Below are 19914 nucleotides of genomic sequence, written 5' to 3' on the forward strand. Positions count from 1 at the left end.
GTAATAAATAACGCATTACAGTTTCGAAGTAACTTGCCCAACACTGTTACTAACCCTGTCTTTTGTAAGTTATGTCCAATATTTCAACTCCTGTAATGACCATCTAAAGCCAATAAACCTGGTAACTTTCAAATATTATGTGCAAACATAACTCAGTTTACATGGAGAACAATTACAGCAATTCATCCACCTAGAAAAGTAGCCCCACCCGCTAAAAGATGATTTAGACAACTTTAAAACTCAAACAACACATTTGTCAGGAAGAATTAATAAAGTGCTTTAACAAAAATACATTTTTGCACATTTCTTTTAAACCCTCTTAAAAGCATCACAGGCTTTCATAGTCAGTGTATTACTGTACGGCACATTCGATGTCTGCTTGTTTTTACAAACTGAGGGACACATCATAATTATTCTTTGTGCTAATCGTCTATGGCATGTTACAGATGCTGTCAACAGAGCTTAGGTTATTTTAAACCCGGAGCGTTCCTTTAAGTACAAGTCTTTTAGGAGCTCAATCCCTTCAGTCACATTCAGTCGGAAAGCCACATTTGATGAGAGATCGTGATGACAGAGTGAGAGGGGAACTACAGCAGCTGATGTAAAATACAGAACGGCAACTGTATTGTAATTCAGGGAACATCTCCCAGAGGGCAATCTGAGGGTGTGATCAACCATCAAAAACTCGAGCAGACATACAATGTATTCTGATGTGGCTCAGGGAGGCGGACGGATGCTGTGTTTGGCAAATGGGGTGTGATGGGGCCTCAAACGTGGCACAAGAAAGATTTAGAACTCCTGTTGGAATACTGTGAGCACCTAAAGCACACAAGCTTACTGCATTACAGAAACAGGTGTAGAAAGGACTTATGCATACTAACATGTCTGTAATATTATATGGACATATTTTTAAAGGCACAGTTCACCTGAAAATGACATTCTATCATCATTTACTCAGCCTAATGTTGCTCCAAACCCATATGCTTTTCCAAGTCTTCTGAAGCTATATGATAGCTTTGTGAGGAACAGACCAAATTTGAAATGTATATTCTCTAGAACTGTTCTACTCAAATTTCATTTGCATACGGCACATCAAGATGCATGTCAATATTAACCAATGAGGTTTGATATCACTGACGTAGTGTCCATTTCTCCAAATATACTTTTTAGTTTTTATCATATTTAGTCAACATTGTTTTGTTATTGTTTATTCAGGTTTTATTCGACTAAATGTTTGGGCATTTTAGTCTAGTTTTAGTCAATGAAAACTTTGTATTGTCACAGAGAGGTTGCATAAGTGCATTTATTTTTCAACCACAATCGCAAACAGTAGTCGAGATTCATGTTTGGACTTATTACAGCAAATCACAGAAGGTTTGATGGCAGATTTAGTCGCGGTAAACAGCGCACGTCAGCTTGTGAAAGAACACAGACTGGATGACACTTTCATTTAAGCAACATATCTCAAATGGATAAGAGATTAAGTAAAACAATGAAAAATCAATGCAAAAATCAAGTAAAACACCGGATGGACAATGGATCCTTTAAACAGAAAAGCTCTGATTGGAGGATTTAAACTCTTCACATCTGGCAACCGCAAGCATGACAGCTCGTAGAGGCTTGTACAGCAGTCAGTAATATTTTATTCTCTTTTTTTTTCCTAAATAAAATAAACAAAAAATTAAAAGAAAGATTGCATTTTTTTAACTACATTTTAGTCTCGTCTTTTTCGTCAACGATAACGCACGTTATCGTTTAATGTCCTTGGTGTCATCTCTTCGTCGACTCGTCTTAGTCATTGAAAAAGGTCATCAAGGAACATTTTCGTCATAGTTTTCGTTAACTGATGCCAAACACATCTTGAAGTAACATACTGTATTTGAATGTGATTTCCGGAAATGTTCTGACTTTTCAGTACACTAAGCTATTAAAATACTGGTAACACTTTACAATAATGTTTTATTTGTAAACATTAGTTAACTATAAACTAGCAATGATTAGTTCATGCTAATTTCAACATTCACTACTACATTTGCAAAATCAAAAGCATTATTTAATGCACTGTGAACAAACAAATGAACATGAACAATTGTATTTTATTAACTAATATTAACACATTTTAATAAACAATGTAAAATTACATATTGCACATTGTTTATGTTAACTAATGCATTAACTAATGTAAAGAAATGAGACTGAAAAGTGTTACCAAAATATCTTAGATTTTATAATACAAGAGCCACACAGTAAAATATATATATTTATATATTTAATATACTGGAGAATGTTTTACAAGAAAATATTTCTATTTCAAATTGACATGTTTAATTCAATGTGTTCCTTTTTGTTTCTTTGTACTTGTCAAATTTACTAGCAATCTCTGAGTGAAAAATATTTCAAAGTAAATCCTACAATAATTCAATTGGTGTAAATACTACAGTGCATTTATAGTGTTTTTATGAGCCCGATCTCACGGGAAAACGTACAAATTCTACGAGGTGACTTATTCGTACGAATTCATACGACCTGACTCGTACGAATTAGTACGATTTTTTCAAAATCGTACATATTTTACGAATTGGCCAATTCGTATGAATTCATACGAATGACCTAATCCTGACCCCGCCCCTAAACCTACCCATAGACAAATCGTACAAATTCGTACGAGTGAGGTCGTACGAATTAGCCAACTTTTTATCATTCGTACGAATTCGTACGAATTGGTCGTGAGATAGCGTTGGTTTTTATAGCTTGTGTCGCCATTTCCTTTGACTGAATGGAAATTGACTGCAAAATATTCTTGTCCTGACCCATGACATGAAAGAAAATAAGTCAAATAAAAACAAAATAAACAAATAAAGTTCTTTACGACACAAGTTATTAGACATTATTTATTTACACTTAAATTAAATTTTAACCCCCCCAAAAAACGTGTCACCATTTACTCACCCTCATGTCGTTCTTTCTTCTGAAGATTTTGAAATGACAGGATTTTTGTTTTTTTGGTGAGCTATCCCTTTAATATGAAAGTTAAGAATAATATTCTTGAGTTTCCAGGGACTTAAATAATCACTGCCACAGGCTCTACTGCAGAGGCCTCACAAAACCAACTTTAGAATCACAAAAAACAAAGTTTCTATCTCTCTTTCTCTCTATACTTGTCTATCTCCATCCACTCTCTCTCTCTCTCTCTCTCTCTCTCTCTCTCTCTCTCTCTGCCCCCTGTGCATTATTCACCATCTCTGCACCGTGACCGCCTGGCGTGCTGGGAAAGACAATACGGCGTATCTATGTGCCTGCTCTGTTCCGATACAGAAATCTCCTCTACGTTTCTCTCCTGCCTCATTAGCTTGTCTTATTAAAAATAAAAAGCTGGATTTATAAAACATTTTTTTCTTAAATTAAAAAAATCTCTAATATACACCATCACACAGAAACTACAGTAATCAAGAAATAAAGATGTCCATGCTTCAAAAAGGTAAGGAGGTTGCTAGGTGATCATTATTAGATCATTATGACTACAAACAGGGAGCTCCGCCCCAAACTCATGCCATTGGCTAAACCACAAACAAACAATGTTTTAGTCAGACACTCTTCAGGCAGTTAACCTAGAAATGTCTTAAATGAAGATGTCTATGCACGATGATAACAGTGGTTTTTACATACTGTGGTTTTTAACAAAAACCGCATCACTGCTCCTTTAAAGAGTCAACTTTCATTACCATTCTGTCACTGTAAGGTTCCACTCACATGTTTTATGCAACTGCATTTTATTCAAAAGTCAAAAATCCATTACAAAAACCTCTCACTGATAATGATAAGGCTGTGTTCTCCATTACTGAGCAAACAGCTATTTTCATTCAGGTAAGACAATAGTGCACAGGCATGTGTGTTGCTGCCGTGCTGACGTCCAAAGATTCTTGACAAAAGTTGAGACTGTAATTGTTTCATGAGGACATGAGGTCATCTACAGGAGCTAATAGGCGATTTTATTGCTGTCTGAAATGTAAATGTCTTCTTTTTTTACACCCATTATCCAGAGGAAAAAGTCTAGGCTGATTGACCTACTGTTTAATTTAATTCCCATCTGAATTGCCAACTCTGAGTTTAAAAAAGAGAAAATGGCCAAAAATGAGTTTTGAGAGTAATCTTTGACTACTGATAAGTGCCACAGGGCTATTATTTGACACTTAGCAAGGTAATAGGAAACTGGATATTTGGCACAAAGTTGGCCAATTAAATTTGATTAATTTTAAATTAAAAACATGAAAAATTTCTCGTTGGAAAATTGTCCCTCTAACAATTTTTTTAAATTCCAAAAAACATATCAATGCATACAATTTATTGCAATTTCCAGCAGAAATGAATACTAAGCCGTTTTTCCGCTGTCGGGCCGAACGGTTCTAAGAATGGTAAGGAACAGTTCCAGTTATATTTTCACTTGAGCCTGGTTTGGTTCGGCACCGGACCGGAATTCTCAGCACGGAATGGAATGGGTAAAGTGATGAGAATGGTTTGGCCCGACGCTGGAAAAGCGGCTCTAGTGGCCATAAAACACCAACAACATTTATTCCTTTTCACACAAATTATAATCACAGGGTAGATTATTGATAAATAAAGATTATCATTTTGCTGCAATTCCTTACACAATGCTATGACCTCAAAACTCTTTCACCACAGTCGATGTTTTGTAAAATAATACATGTTGATGTTTGCATCATATAACCAGCTCCATATGTGTGTCTTGTCTAACGCAGCACGCTTGCTTGGTTGATAAAGACTATCGATTCATGGTTATGTTTCGGGTAAAACTGGATGCACTTTTATCGCCGCTCACTAGACATTTCACTTTGAAAGTTTCGCGAAATGTGCAAGACGAAACGTTATATAATTAGCAGGAATGTCACCAGAGGCATTTTTTTCCTGGGTTGATAAAAATGACATTGAATTTTAAAGGTATCAGCAATAGATGCCTGCTGATTCTATTCAAACAGTGCTAAAGACAGTAAAGGACACGTTAAGCTGCTTGAATCTCTGCATATATATAATATCATTAACTGATGGAATGCAGAGTGCAGGTCTCTCAGAGCACATCCATTCATAATGTTAGGACATAAGCCAGAAGACACATTAGGCCCTCTAACTCAGAAATATGTTGGTAATTAACTCATAAAGTGGAGGTGTTTTAAAATGTCATAAATTCAACAAAAAACTAGTCCCAAAGGCCACAGCAAATCAAAGAGGTTCTTTATGACAGGCCTTATCTCAAGGTTTCAGGCTAGAGGGGGCACGGTAATTGACCTTAGGGGTGTGTGTGTGTGTGTCCTGCTTTTCCACGAAAAGCAGGAAATGATGATGAAGGACCGTCCACAGGTAGAATAAATTTGCTTTAAGATCTCAGTGTAGAATTTATAGCGAGGGGATAAAAAGATGAGATATTGCCACTGAGAGCTTTTTTTTGTTGTTGAAAAATTGCTATATTAAATATTAAGAGCAGCACAGTCACTTCAATGGATATTCAGCAATTAAGAACACACACATTATCACCTCCATCTTCCTGCCCCTGCAGAGGATGAGGATTTATCGTGAGTGATATGGAAATATATTCAAATAAATCCACTTTGCTGGAGAGTCAAGCAGAGGACTACAGTCTATCCATCATTTGTTCTGGATGGAAGAGAAGAGAAAGAATGAATTGATGAGAGATCTTTAGACCTGAATTTGCTGTGTCACAGAGAGTGATAGAGCAGGTCAAAAACAAAAAGGTAAAGGGGAAGATGTAGAGCGGTATAAAGAAAGCAGGGGTAGGAAGGAAGGAAGGAAGGAAGGAGGGAGGGAAGGAAGGAAGGAATGAAGGAAGGAAGGAAGGAATGAAGGAAGGAAGGAAGGAAGGAATGAAGGAAGGAAGGAAGGAAGGAAGGAGGGAGGGAGGGAGGGAAGGAAGGAAGGAGGGAGGGAGGGAGGGAGGGAGGGAGGGAGGGAGGGAGGGAGGGAGGGAGGGAGGGAAGGAAGGAAGGAAGGAAGGAAGGAAGGAAGGAAGGAAGGAAGGAAGGAAGGAAGGAAGGAAGGAAGGAGGGGAGGGAAGGGAAGGGAAGGGAAGGGAAGGAAAGAATGAAGGAAGGAAGGAAGGAAGGAAGGAAGGAAGGAAGGAAGGAAGGAAGGAAGGAAGGAAGGAAGGAAGGAGGGAGGGAGGAAGGAAGGAAGGAAGGAAGGAAGGAAGGAAGGAAGGAAGGAAGGAAGGAAGGAAGGAAGGAAGGAAGGAAGGAAGGAAGGAAGGAAGGAGAGAGGGAAGGGAAGGAAGGAATGAGGGAGGGGAGGGAAGGGAAGGGAAGGGAAGGAAAGAATGAAGGAAGGAAGGAAGGAAGGAAGGAAGGAAGGAAGGAAGGAAGGAAGGAAGGAAGGAAGGAAGGAAGGAAGGAAGGAAGGAAGGAAGGAAGGAAGGAAGGAAGGAAGGAAGGAAGGAAGGAAGGAAGGAAGGAAGACTAAATTAATGACTAAATTAAATCATAAACAAAAAAGACAGCATGAAAGGTCAGAAGGAAAGAAAAGAAAAAGGAAAGAAAGAGCAATTTATTTATCTTTCCGTATGAATCCTGCTAGTAAGTCTGTGAAACTGCAGATATATCCTGAAGGATTACACCAGTGCTGTAGATGAGAGGCTGAACTCCAGGAAAGTTATTGTAATAGATCTCAACTGTCAACAGTATTTTCATCTTATCCAAAACTTCCTTCACTGACTCAAACAATATTAATATTACTGAGTCAATATCAGATGGATATTGGGTGCCATTCTTTGATCATGGCCTACTTAATAGGATAAGATAACTAGGCATAAATCTACTGGAACGGATAACCTATCTATTCAGTAATATTGTGAAATATTATTGCAAATTAAAATAACCATTTTCCATTTGAATATATTTTCAATTATTCCTGTGATGACAACAATACTTTTTTACCATTTTTAGCAGTTACACCTGTTACATGTAGTTACTATAGTAATTACTGTAAATGTTGTATACTACATGCAACTAAACTTAACCACACCCTAATCCTCAGTACATGTAGTTAATTATTAGTACTCAGTTCTTACATGTATAATTACACTGTAACACAGACACCTTAAAAACGAGTCCAACCAAATTCTATAGCTTGTGTCAAAGTTTGAAACCCTGCATTGACTCATGGGTAATAATAACTGAAGCATGTCCAATAGCAGAACAAGAGCCCTGAAGAGTGTGTGTCCATCCTAATTGTCCCGCAGCACACACACACACACACACACAGTTCCTCAAGCAGGCCTCACCTAGCCAACACCTCCACACCTGTCTGCTCTAATCAGTGCTGTGTGACAGATGTGCACCGCTGTGTGTGCGCGCATGCGTGTGTGACAGGTAGACAGTGCCGTCACTTCATAAACACATGTTCTTTCCGACACGCTTCACCTCTCTCCAATCCCTCTGTCTGTCCTGGCCTCTCACTCCTAAAATGCCTCCCTGCCTGATGCGATGAAAGCTGACAGTGGATTTCACATTGATCTCCACACACAAACGTGCCTCATGAGGCTTTTGATAGGTGCTGCAATCAGCCTTATCATTGCGTTCTTTGACCTCTCTCTCTTATTATCCCTCAAACTCTCCTGCTATATCAGCAATTTTAGACAGTGTGGATTTTTGATAAAGCCATAGACGTTTTTTTTTTTGTGGTACCTGAATGCCAATTGGACCCTTATACACCAAAAGTTGAAGAGCTCATTGTGCTGCGGGCAAGAGTCAGAATCGTGTGAGTTAGATGCCTGGCTTCCAGCTCATTAGATAGGCTGTAGCTTGAATCTCAAGGGCAGCGTGTCACCGGGGACAGTAGTGGTTTTGTTCCATTACAGAAAGTGTACGAAGGTAAAATACAAACATTATGTGTCCTGGGGTTTATATTTGTAGGTCTTGTGCAATATAAATTGTGGACATGGCTTGTAAAATAACAGGTGTAAACATACTAGGGCTGCCCCAGACTAAAGATGTTTCTAGTCGACTAGACGTCGTTCATTTCAGCCATTAGTTGACTAATCGCACATTTATATTAATTGAATTACTTAAATATATACTGAAGGGAACCATCATGAGCCTTTAATATATATAGACGTAACATAGCGCTCAAGCGCACACATAAAGCTATAGCCACAAAGCACCGGCAAAAGTAATGATTATTAATGTGTTGGAAAAAAAATGCAAGGAGACATTTTAATTATTTATTAATAAACTAGTGTGTTCTGAGTCAGTATCAGCTGCAAAGATGAAGTATTAGGGGGCAGCCCTAAAACATACACACAGGAAAATTAGAGAGAAAATGTAATATTTTGCTATGCGGTTGCTAAGGTGTTGTGAATGGTTGCCAGGTCATTGTTATGTGGTTGTTAAGTTCTGATTATTGTTACAAGGTTAGAGGGTTGTACAAATCCCTGCACTAAGTATAGCAGCTGTATTGTTAACATGCAATACTATCCTTGTATTTCTGAGTAAATATTGAAACAGAAGCGCAAGATATACTGTATGCGTGTGTGTGTGTGTGTGTGTGTTTCTGTACGCATACAATGACACCCTCCAGTTTGCTGGTGTATTTTAAAGAGGACACACTTCTGTGTGACTGTATTAGCATACCAATAGAGCTCCTGTGCTGCAGAGCGGAGGAGAAAAATTGAATTGGAAGGACAAGGAAGATCAGTGCTGTCGGCTGGAAGCAACTTCATTGGATCAAATATGTGTGCGAGTGTGTGTGTATATATTTAATAGACGGCTACCTGCGGCGAGCTGGCATGAACGCACTGATTATGCAGAACAGTCTCACCTGGACAAGTAAAAATCTGAAACAAGCACACACACATACTCAACTCGCACACATATCCATGGCCAAATACTCTAAAACAATAAAAAAAAAGAGCAGAAAACGGATGGTGAAAATTCTGTCATCAACACGCCTTCACCTTTACGACACATGCATATTTTTGCATCAATACAACCAGAAGTGCAGTGCACATCACACCAGAACAGGGATTTTTAACTACTTTTTTGACGTTTGGGTTATCCAAATCAAATTTTGACATTTTCAAGGTAAACTTCACATTTAGCACTTTCGAAGCCTAGTATGTTAGTAAAAATACAGAGGCCAAATTTTAAAGGAACGGATTTGTGCAAAAATTCAGAATTGAAGAACTGGCTCCCTTTCAATTCATGTTCAATTTAAATTTGTCTTGGAATAACAGGAAGAGGAATGTACTAAAGTACTAGTGCTGGGAAATGAACTGTTGTTCCACCCTGGTCCATAAAAGCTCATTTCTATAGGCATCCATAAATTCATCCATCTGTCTAAACTTTGTCTAGTTTGCAAACAAAGTTTGGTTTTCTTTGACTAGGAATCTAAAACGCATTCTCAATTCAGTTCTGAATGGTGCACAACTCTGCCTCTGCCTCCAGATGTCCGTCAGGATGTTTCAGGCTGAATTTATGAGAGACAATGTGTGAGCACTCACACATGCACATACATGTATGCATGATCATGTCAAAGAATGAAAGCATCTGAGGAAGTAAGGTAGAGGAAAAGAGAATGAGGGAGTGAGAGAGGAGAGAGAGGAGCCTCTCTGGATCTCCCCCACTGTGTCATCAATAACAATCCAGCTCCTTCATCACGTAACCCTCACCTGGATCTCACACTCACACACACAGTGACTTCCTTCACCTGGATCACAGACTTCCCTACTTTCAAGGGCTCTCTCATCTGCTCCCATCATCTCATTACCTGTCACTTTATCAGATCAAGAGTGTATCTGTCTATTTGAGCGCCGCTCCACATGCCACCCAACTGCGTTTATAATTACACCCGAAAATTGTTCCCACCTACAGCCTTTGTCTTCTCTTCTGCTCCCTGCCATCATTCTGCAGTGGAAATGTAACAATGTCAATTATCATTACAACTAACACCTTCACCCCCTCATAAATCATATCAAATCATCCCAGTCTCTCCCAATAGCTCATCAGGAAACTAGACAATAACATTTTGTCCCTTTTCTATCTTTTCTTTGTAGGTATCTAGTACTGACTGATAGGGCATAAGCGCTGTCTATTCACTCACTCTGCCATTACTGCAGTCTTCAGTGTCACATGATCCTTCAGAAATCATTCTATATGCTGATTTGTATTATCAGTGTTTTAAAAAAAACAGTTGTGCTGCTTAATATTTGTGTGGAAACATTGATAAAACTAATTCTTTGATGAAAAGAAAGTTCAAAAGGACAGCATTTATTTAAAAGACAAATCTTTTGTGACATTAGAAATGTATTACAGTCACGTTTGCTCAATTTAATGCATCATTGCTGAATAAAAATATTAATTAATTTTTCTTAAAAAAATATAGGAGCTTACCAACCTCAAACCTTTGAATGGCAGTGTATTATACGAATACTGGTAAATACAAGCATATTAAAATCATATTAAAATATTTAAATCAACACTAACTTCAACATAATAGCTGTGCACATTGTTTTTTTGAGTTATGTTTTTTCATGTTATGCAAATTAATTTCTAAATAAAGGCTTCAAACTCAAAAACATCATATGCAAATATTACACAAGCCTCTGGGAATTCAGTTCATTTCAAATAATTATTAAATTAAATACAGTATATATAAAAGAGTGGTTTAACCACTAATAACACACAGCTCCTGCATTACAGTAAACTCAGATGCTTTAAACAGAACGGGCACTTTATTGTAGTGATTGAGTTTCCTTTGCAGAATGAGAGAAACACTGAAGAGCAACAACCAGAAACAAGTATGTTACTGCTAAACTCTCCAAACATTGATCTATTACATTGCTCATCTCATCGTATTGTGTGCAGTACACAGACACTTACCAGCACATTTGGTCCGAGTGATGAGGGGCGGTCCCGGTGGCCCAGTGCCACCCTCCCCAGGTCGGGTCAGAAGAACTTTAATCTCATACTCCACATCAGGGTCCAAATGCCAGAGCTTGTAAGTCGGCGCATCCACGACGTGCGTCTCGGCCCAGTTCCCAGTGGTGGTGCGGTACTCCACCTCTTTCAGGATGATGGGGCCATCGCCGATGATGGAGTTGGCGTTCGGTTTGATCCACAAGTAGGTGGCGCCAACTGCAAGAAGCTCAGGAGGAGCAATAGGTGTGGGGGGCGCTGAAGAAAAAGAAGAAGACAGAAAGTTTACATCAGGTGATCTTTATTTATCACCACACAACCAACTTTCATGCATTAGCATCATAGAATGGCAAGTCTTTTTGCCATTTTATAATTATACCTTCTGGGAAGTTCCTACTTACAAATTAAGATGACATAATTATTGAAATGTGTTGATTGATTCTCTCTTTTTCTTTTTTTGCACTTTACATCGAAAAGCTTTTTAGCACAAGTGCAACAAAATCTAAAATCTATTTTTGAAGATTATTCTTCATCAATATCACACAAAACGTTTACAATCTAATGCAAACTATTATGAGCAATACCAAGCAGCGTTAATACATGAACAAATCCATATTTAGAGAAATAAAGAGACTGCACTAAGGTTCATGAGCCATCTCTGGGAATATTTTTTCAGCAAATTTAAAAAGTTGTTGAAAGAGCAATTAAGGGCTGTAGCAAGTAATCTCACTTCACTTTTACACTGTATTCAGCCATCATTTCATTTGCTTTTGTAGTGCAAAATGGTGAGAGGAAAATGAAGGCTGGAATTACAGTGAAGCGTGCGGCCGAAGCTTTGGAGCTCATTAAGGGATATCACACAGACTTGCTTGGCCGGCAGAATTGTTAGAATAAATGGAATGAAACGTTTCCTGGAATCCCAGTTGAGAAGGTGGGCTATAGCTTTTCCCTAAACACTTAGCTAAGCTCTCTCTCTTCCTCTCTCTCTCCATCGCTTCTAACCCACTCACATTAAATCCACTGGAGACAGCTTATGGCTTGCACTGCATTAACTTCCTGTCTCTGCCCGTCTCTTCCTTCTTTCTCTCTCTGCCGTTGAGCACCTCAGATTTACCCTCAAACCTGTGAAAGGTAAACAATCCTTCTTTGTTTCTTTGTTTCTTGCCTCCTTCCTTCATTCATTCCTTCCTTCCTTTCTGCTTTGACTTCTTCATTACTTCCTTATGCTCTTCTTTTCTTCCTTCATCTTTCCTTCCTTCCTTTCCTCCCTCCTTCTAGTTTCCTTCATGCTTTCTTTCCTTTCTTACTCCGTACCTTCCTTCCACTATTTGTTGTCCTCCTTTTTAGGATAGCCTACTTTCCTTATCCCTTCTTCCTTCATACATTTATCCCTTTCTTTTCTCCTTTTCAATAATTTACTCCTTTCCTTACTCCCATTAATTTTCCTTCTTTCCTTTCTCTCTTTTCTTAATTTCTTCCTTTTTTCACTCATTCCTTTATGTTCTCCAAGTTTCTTTCAATCATCCTTACTTTCTTCTTTTCTTCGCGTCTCCCTTTTTCTTCCTTCCTCATTTCTCTTTTTTTCTTTCCCTTCTTCCTTACCTCTTTTTTCCTTATGTTCTTGGTTTCTTCCCTCTTTCCTTCCTTACTCCATTTCCTTCTTCCATTCTCACTTTTTTCTTCCTTCCATTCTCCATTTTTTTTAAACTGTTTATTTGCAAAAAAAAATTCTTCTTACCATAAAAAAAGTAAAAAAAAAATATATATATATAATGATAACAGCAAATAATAACAAATAAATAGTTATTACAGGTCTACTACGTCTACATTTAGTTGGTTAGCAGTGTAAGTTGGTTAGCATTCTCCATTTTTAACCTTCCATCTTTCCTTTCTCCCCTTTTCTTTCTTCTTAACTTTCTCCATTTTACTTCAATCATTTCCCCTTTCTTGCATTTTTCCTTCCTTTCTTCTTTTCTCCCTTTTTCTTCTTCCTTTCTCCTCTTCTCCCTTTTTCTTCATTTCTCCCTTTTCTTCTTTAATTCAGTACTTTTATCTTCCGTCCTTTTTCTTCCTTTCTCCCTTTTCTTCCTTTCTTTCTTCATTTCTCTCTTTTCTTCTTTAATTCAGTACTTTTATCTTCCTTCCTTTTTCTTCCGTTCTCCCTTTTCCTTCCTTTTACAGGCTTGTTTATTTCAAGTAAATAAAAGAACCCTAGCAACCACATAGTGATGCCCTGGCAACCTCTCAGAACACCTTAGTAATGACCTGGCAACCAGCCAGCCACCCAAACTAACATTTTCTTCATAAAATGTAATAATTCAATTAGTTCAAACAATATTGTTTCCAAATTCATATTATATGTCCCTGATGTAAAAAAAGAAAAAAAAAGAAAAAAAAAGAAAATGAAAAATTCATTTATTTTATTTGATTATTTATTTCTCAGTTCCTGGCTTCCATCTTCTAATCGTCTTCTTGGCACTCTCTCTCAGCAGGAGAGGGGGCAGACAGACACTAATCCAGGGTTAGAGGTGAGTAGCAGTGCATGAAGGGTTCATCCGAGCATGGAAGAGCCACCCAGGCCCACTCTAATGAGAGGCTGCTGTCTCTACTGTGCCATGTAATCAACTGAGCCAGATTACCAAAGCCCATTTACCCACAGCTGATAACCACTGACTCCCTCCGTTGCCCGGAAAGGATACGCTAAGAGAGTTTAGACGTGACCCGTCAACCTCCGAAGCTTAAGAGCGTTTAGTGCTTAAAATGAAAATGAAGGTGGGAGAAAATAAAAACGATAACAGGAAGGAAGGTGGAATAATAAAAAGTAAACAGATTACCACAAAAAAAAAAAGACAAGAAACAAGAAAAACTGTATTTTACATTTTTCTACAGACACTGTCCACCCAAAGTCTCTATGATATTTTTTTAGACTCATTTAATGTAAATCTATTAATTTATTATTTAGCCCATTTTATTGTCTTAGAAGACTAATATACATGTAATACTGAAGCACAGGTGTTTTAAGCATATGGTTCAAATCCCTAACCTAACCATAAGCTATAATTTGCTTTAGTAAGCCCCAGTAATGATGACTGCAAAACATATCTTCAACTCTTTAGTGTGAAATGAGATATTGCTCACGGACAATGTCTTATTTATCATATAATGAACTCCAGCTTGTTGTTCATCAAGGTAGCTGTCACATCTAAATTGCAATTTTGAAATAGTGCCTTTGTTCAAATCATTAATACACTTCCATCGTTTAATGCACTTTCAGCAGTCTTTATGTCAGCACATTGTCCTGGCGTGGGCATTTATGGTCCTGCAGTTGATAAACTCGGCGATTAGTGGAGTGTTTTTGGATTGCACATTTATGATTGCAGCTGGATTGAAATGAGGTTTGGGTGCTATTGATGACTGGCTGAATCTTGATGATTGCTTGTTGATGATTGGCTGAGTGTTATTGTGCTCTGGATGATTGACACACTATTTTGAGCTTCCAGCCCTGATGATGTGTACTATATATATATATAATGTGGATGTTGATTAGCACAGTGGTTTGTGGCTAGAGAGATCAACAGATGTTCAATATGGGAATGTTAAATCATTTGATGTCTATTACTGTACATACTTTGTAGTGCCATTCAGGTCACTTATTGCTTATAGGAAGCAACAGTTTTGACAAAGAAATAAGATATTTTAGTATCATGACAAACAGCAACTAATAATCGAAAGTGCAAGAAGATAGAGAGGGAGTGCTTGTATATAAATACTTTGGCAGAAAAAAGCAAATATACGAATTACACAAAGGCTTCAGTTCAGTTAATCTCAGCTTTTTAAATTCTCCAGTTCTGATGTCAGTAAATTCTCTCAAATAGTATGATTCACGCAAGATTAGAATAACTAAGAAAATATGGTAAGCTCAGACAGACTAGACACACACTGCCACACAGTATGGTTACAGATAACAAAAGGAGCATTACCCATTCACCAGGGGTCCCTTTCACTCCAGGAAAACCCATTTCCTACAGACATGAGAGGTTTCCTGCACACACTATTTACTATTTCAAGTGTAGAAGCACAATCCTAAATACTCTCTTTTCTTATCAAATTCCCTTGATACGTAAAGTTCATCCCCATTTCCACTCATACTTTGCCATACGTTCAGGAATATAAGCAGGAATGTGGTTATTGGAGTCGGCTCGAAGCCCCCGTGCAGGTGTGTTTGTGTCCATGTGGCCGAACACCCCTGTAATTTTATCCTTTATCACCTGGTGTCCGCAGGGAGGTTTAAAAACCAGCTGGATTTGCGAGAAATCTCCAGAAATCCCACCCCGCTATCTGATCAAAGCCCACCGGGTCTGTCTGATAACGGAGCTGGGGGAAAGAGAGATGAGCTCCACCGTCAAATGGGAATTTGTAGCTGTGAAACAACAATAATTGCAATATGGTTTTTCACCTGTCAGAACAACCAATTCAACAGAGACCAAGAGCCAAGAAATAGATAGAGAATATGGCCACAGTATGAGAAAGTTAGATTTAACCTAAAACTGGAGTGTTTCTTAATATCCACATTTCAACTGACGCATTAAATGATGCATACGCATGTATGCGCAAGTGTTTTCTTGGGAATGTGACAATGAAATTAAACATATTATATATATTTAATATTTTTTATCAGAAATACAGCACAAACAGAAATATTGTGAAATAGTATTTATATATATTAATAAAAAATTTAATTTATTCCTGTGATGCAAAGCTGAATTTTCAGCATCATTACTCCAGTCTTCAGTGTCACATGATCCTTCGGAAATCATTATAATATGCTGATTTGATGCTCAAGAAACATTTCTGATTATTATCAATGTTGAAAACAGAAATTTCAATGTTCACAGAAAGTTCAAAAGAACAGCAATTATTTGAAATAAAAATCTTTTGTTTTTCCTGTCACTTTTGATCAAATTAATGCATCCTAGCTGAATAAAATTGTTAATTTATTAAAACAAAACCTTAATGACCCCATAGATCAAATATTGTCAAAAAGCTTTTTTTTTGTCAGTCAGTTATATCACCCATCTCTATAACACAAACACACACAAACCTTAAACCTATATTCAGCATCATGTCAGGCTCTTCCACATTTTGTTGCTTTTATCATTGAAAAACACATGTCTAATATGTTGGGCAAGACATGAATGTTCATGCCCAAAAAAAATGTAACAATAGGACTAGCAAGCTCTCTGCACACCTATACATCAGACCTCAGCAGCACCCACAAAGATCCTCCATCCCCCATACCTGCAGTCTCATGGGAAAGACTTCTGAGTGACTTAGACAGTTGTTTCGTCTCATTCACTTTATTGTTTGGATCAAACCTCAGAAGAATGGCTCAGGGGAACCAGACGAGAGATGCTGTCTGTGCCTTTGACCTGACCCTTATCCCTTGATGCAGTATCTCTTTGGAGGTTTGATTCTCTTTGTCAGGGCGAGGAACTACATTTCCCCTTTTTTCTTCCTTCCATCTAAAAACTAATTCTCCTCTAGAATTTTTTTTTTTTCAGTTGTGCATTGGTGTTAGAAAGGTTTCTGTTGAATGCCCTAGCAGAATGCTTTAATTCAAAACACCATATTGAGCATTGTGGAAGAGCAGGGAACAAGAGAAATACAGAGGAGGAACGCTGTAAACATACAAGCGCAGTAAGAACAGCGTGAGGTGAGTGAAGGCTCTTCAAACCCTCTTTCTGAAGATGTACATTCAGGTCTGGACAAATAAAAGCAATGCACGGGGAATGGATGACAAGAGAGGGAGAGAGTGAAAATAAGGGAGGAGGCGTCTTTCGCTAGACTGAATTCACAAACCCGGCGCTGTTCAAAGGCAGCATGCTGAGGACACCTGTGCATAAAATTCAAAATTCAGTTCTAAAAACATCTCTGGATTCAGTGGGACGTAAATCACACTTGCACACACACACAGAATCTCTGTTCCAAAACCTAGTGAGCTGCCTTACTGTCTGCTGCCTTCAGAGGCCGAAACGGAGACTCATAAGGCCTGAAACGTATGCAAACACAGATCTGAAATACAACACAGACAGCAGAAGACAATTTACATTAATTTTCAATAAAATTAGATAAATAATTGTGTTGATGCAATTGCATATTTGCATAGAGCATGTTTTGGGACTAGTGACCAATTTGGAATGCTCTACAAAGGTATAATAACTACACAAACAGCACTGCTTATGTGAAGGACACAATACAACTTTACTTACAACTGATTTCATGACCTTCAGATAAGAATGATGCTAAGCTAAAGATGCAATACTCTAATATGTATAAAAAGATTTTCTAGACTTGAACACTGTCTTGAAATAACTTCTTCATTGAGGGGCCGTTTACACGACACCGCTTACAACTAAAAACGGAAAACAAATTATGCATTTTGGCCGTTCATGTACATGAAAACGGCGTTTTGGGGGGCTAAAAAAAACGTTTTTGAAAACGATAACATAACCGTCTCCATGTAAACTACAAAAACACAGTGAAAACGGTGATGTCATGTCCATTGGTATTATGTGCTCAGTCTATGTGTGCAGTGTTTCTTTACAAAGTGACATCGCCAACTACTGGCCTGGCATAACAATGTTTTTAGTAGTTTTCCCATTTTGACAATGCTGTCGCCTCTACACGACAAACACAAACCTTTCTGGTTTTAGTACATCGCAGTTATGTAAACGTACCCTTAGATTGCCACAATGCTTTCTGGGATTGCATTCTCTGCAAAGTATATGCATAATGCTTTCTTATTTTTTTCTAAAGTCAGTTCACTTTGCAGCCATCTTGGCTATTTTCGACTTATGTAATATGCATATAAATACAGCACAAAGAAAGTTTATCCCAGCATTTGTTAAACTGTTTGTTTTATTAAAAATAAGTTGAGCAATAACATCTGACAACAATGGTATAATAAATTATTCTTAAATGCCTTTCAGTGTGTTCATAGAGAAAACATGGGCTCTTTTAACTGAAAGGAGTAACTTACATTTATACAGCCCCCATATGGAGTGTTGTGATTCTTGCAATTTATTTTTCTACAAGTGGTCAGTTTTATATTCCTTATACTCTCTCTGCAGCCTTTGTATCGGTAGTTCACCTACAGTACGATGACTTAAAATGCTATCTAGGTAGGCAGCTCACTAGGGTTTGGAACATAACTACTGTATTCTGTGAAAGAGCTATTTCAATGCATATACTGTATGCTGCGTATACTTTGAAGTCTCTGGTACTTGGAGAGCAGTGCATCAAACTAAATAAATAAATATTCACACAGACAAATAAAGTGGCTGCGAGTGTTTGAAGTGCTAACTCCTCGGCTCCTGCTTATCTGGGCTGTAGTATTACTGTGCTCTAATCCATCTCTGTAGTGAAGCCCACTCGCAGGCAGTCTACGGACACACACACAGACTTCCAAAATCCTTCACTAATACTTCTCTCTGTCGGTGTGTAGATAACTCAGTGCATCACCATCACCATCACAAACATAAACACCTCTCTCAAAAAATGCACACAGACCAGCGATGTTGGCAGACAGAACTGTGTTGAAACTCTAAATGATCAAGCTGTATTTCTATCCGATATCCTGAAACCACACACAAGCTCTGTTCAAAAACCTAGTGAGCTACCTACTTAGACAGCTGCCTAACATGGCACCTCATAAATAATTGATGTGGAACGCTCTACATAGGCTGAAAATCAGTACGCACGTCCAAGACAAGCACACTCACAATAAAGATGCGACTCACAATTAAATCCAATATTGTGATATTAGCATGTTGCTTAATGTTGTACAACATTTTAATACACATAAAAAATGAACATATATGGTTTTTAATGAGATTGAGCTCATTTTTTTATTGATACTTTGCAATACTGAATAAAATATATTTATAACATTATGTACATGTATATTATATGTACATTTTTACATTTTGGATGAATTTAGAGTATCTTGTCAAGACTGCCTTAATTTAAATAATAATAAATTTCAAGATCCTTTTTTTGTTGGATTATTAAATTTTTGGTACAAAATGTAAAAACAAACCAACAAAAAAAACCTTCAGCATACTTTGGAAACATACAAACTGTAATATACATAGGCTACTAATGAACAGTATAATTAACAAATAAAACAAAAGAATAGTGCAAAATAATAAGAATAAAAACAAAATAAAATAAAATAATTGCCAACTTGAAAGAGAGGACAGAAAGTGATTGGGAACAGAAATTGATAAAACAGTATAACATTTCAATTATTTATAAGCAGTATTTCATTAGTTAATTATTATTTATTTACTCAATGTGCACTATTGATAATTTATTTTACACTGCTTTGGCAATCAAAAAGAAATCTTATTTAAATGCAGTTTCTGTGTCAATTCAATTAAATGCCAAAAAGAATGCAGTCTGCAGTCTACTGCATTATTTTACAGTAGGTTAATATTCCATACATGTCCTTCATCAACTACACGTACATCATACCAAACAAGAGACTACAGAGAATCGATCCAGATTACGCCGTGAAGTACAGTCCCAGATTACAGCTGTCACCTGTCATTAGCACCTCTACCTGAGGCCATCCCTCGGTCTATGAATGCATTAGCTATATCAACACAATATTATTCTCTTTCATTCATCCTCACATGAAAGGTCGAACGCTGACCAGCAGCATATCAATAAGGCCATACTGGACAGAGCTTGCTATTATTCTGCTGATGTGAGTCAGTGGGGAGAGTGTGGTGTGGAGGGCCCTGAGGGCTCATGTCTTGTCAGAGGCAGAAAGGGGTTTCATGAACCATGGGGACGCCAAGACCTGCATACAAACTAGCTTAGCGCATACTGCCTCTGTCACATCGTGAGGTTACAGCGCACAGGCCCGGGATTCAACGAGAGATAGTGAATCTTCAAGAAGAGGAGTTTATTT

At 37.8% G+C, this 19914-nt stretch overlaps 1 protein-coding gene across 10 annotated transcripts in view; it reads right to left on the reverse strand.

Moving 5' to 3' along the window:
• The window catches only part of ptprt (protein tyrosine phosphatase receptor type T), a 238621-nt gene that overhangs the window by 120359 nt on the left and 98348 nt on the right, over positions 1-19914 (reverse strand). For all 10 annotated transcript variants that reach the window (XM_084425071.1, XM_084425070.1, XM_084425064.1 and 7 more), the window contains exon 7: positions 10902-11195. In XM_084425071.1, the coding sequence (XP_084281197.1) occupies positions 10902-11195 (294 nt within the window). The remainder of the gene's footprint in view (positions 1-10901; positions 11196-19914) is intronic.

Source organism: Rutilus rutilus, assembly GCF_951802725.1.
Source record: "Rutilus rutilus genome assembly, chromosome: 12".
Taxonomy (NCBI): Eukaryota; Metazoa; Chordata; class Actinopteri; order Cypriniformes; family Leuciscidae; genus Rutilus; species Rutilus rutilus.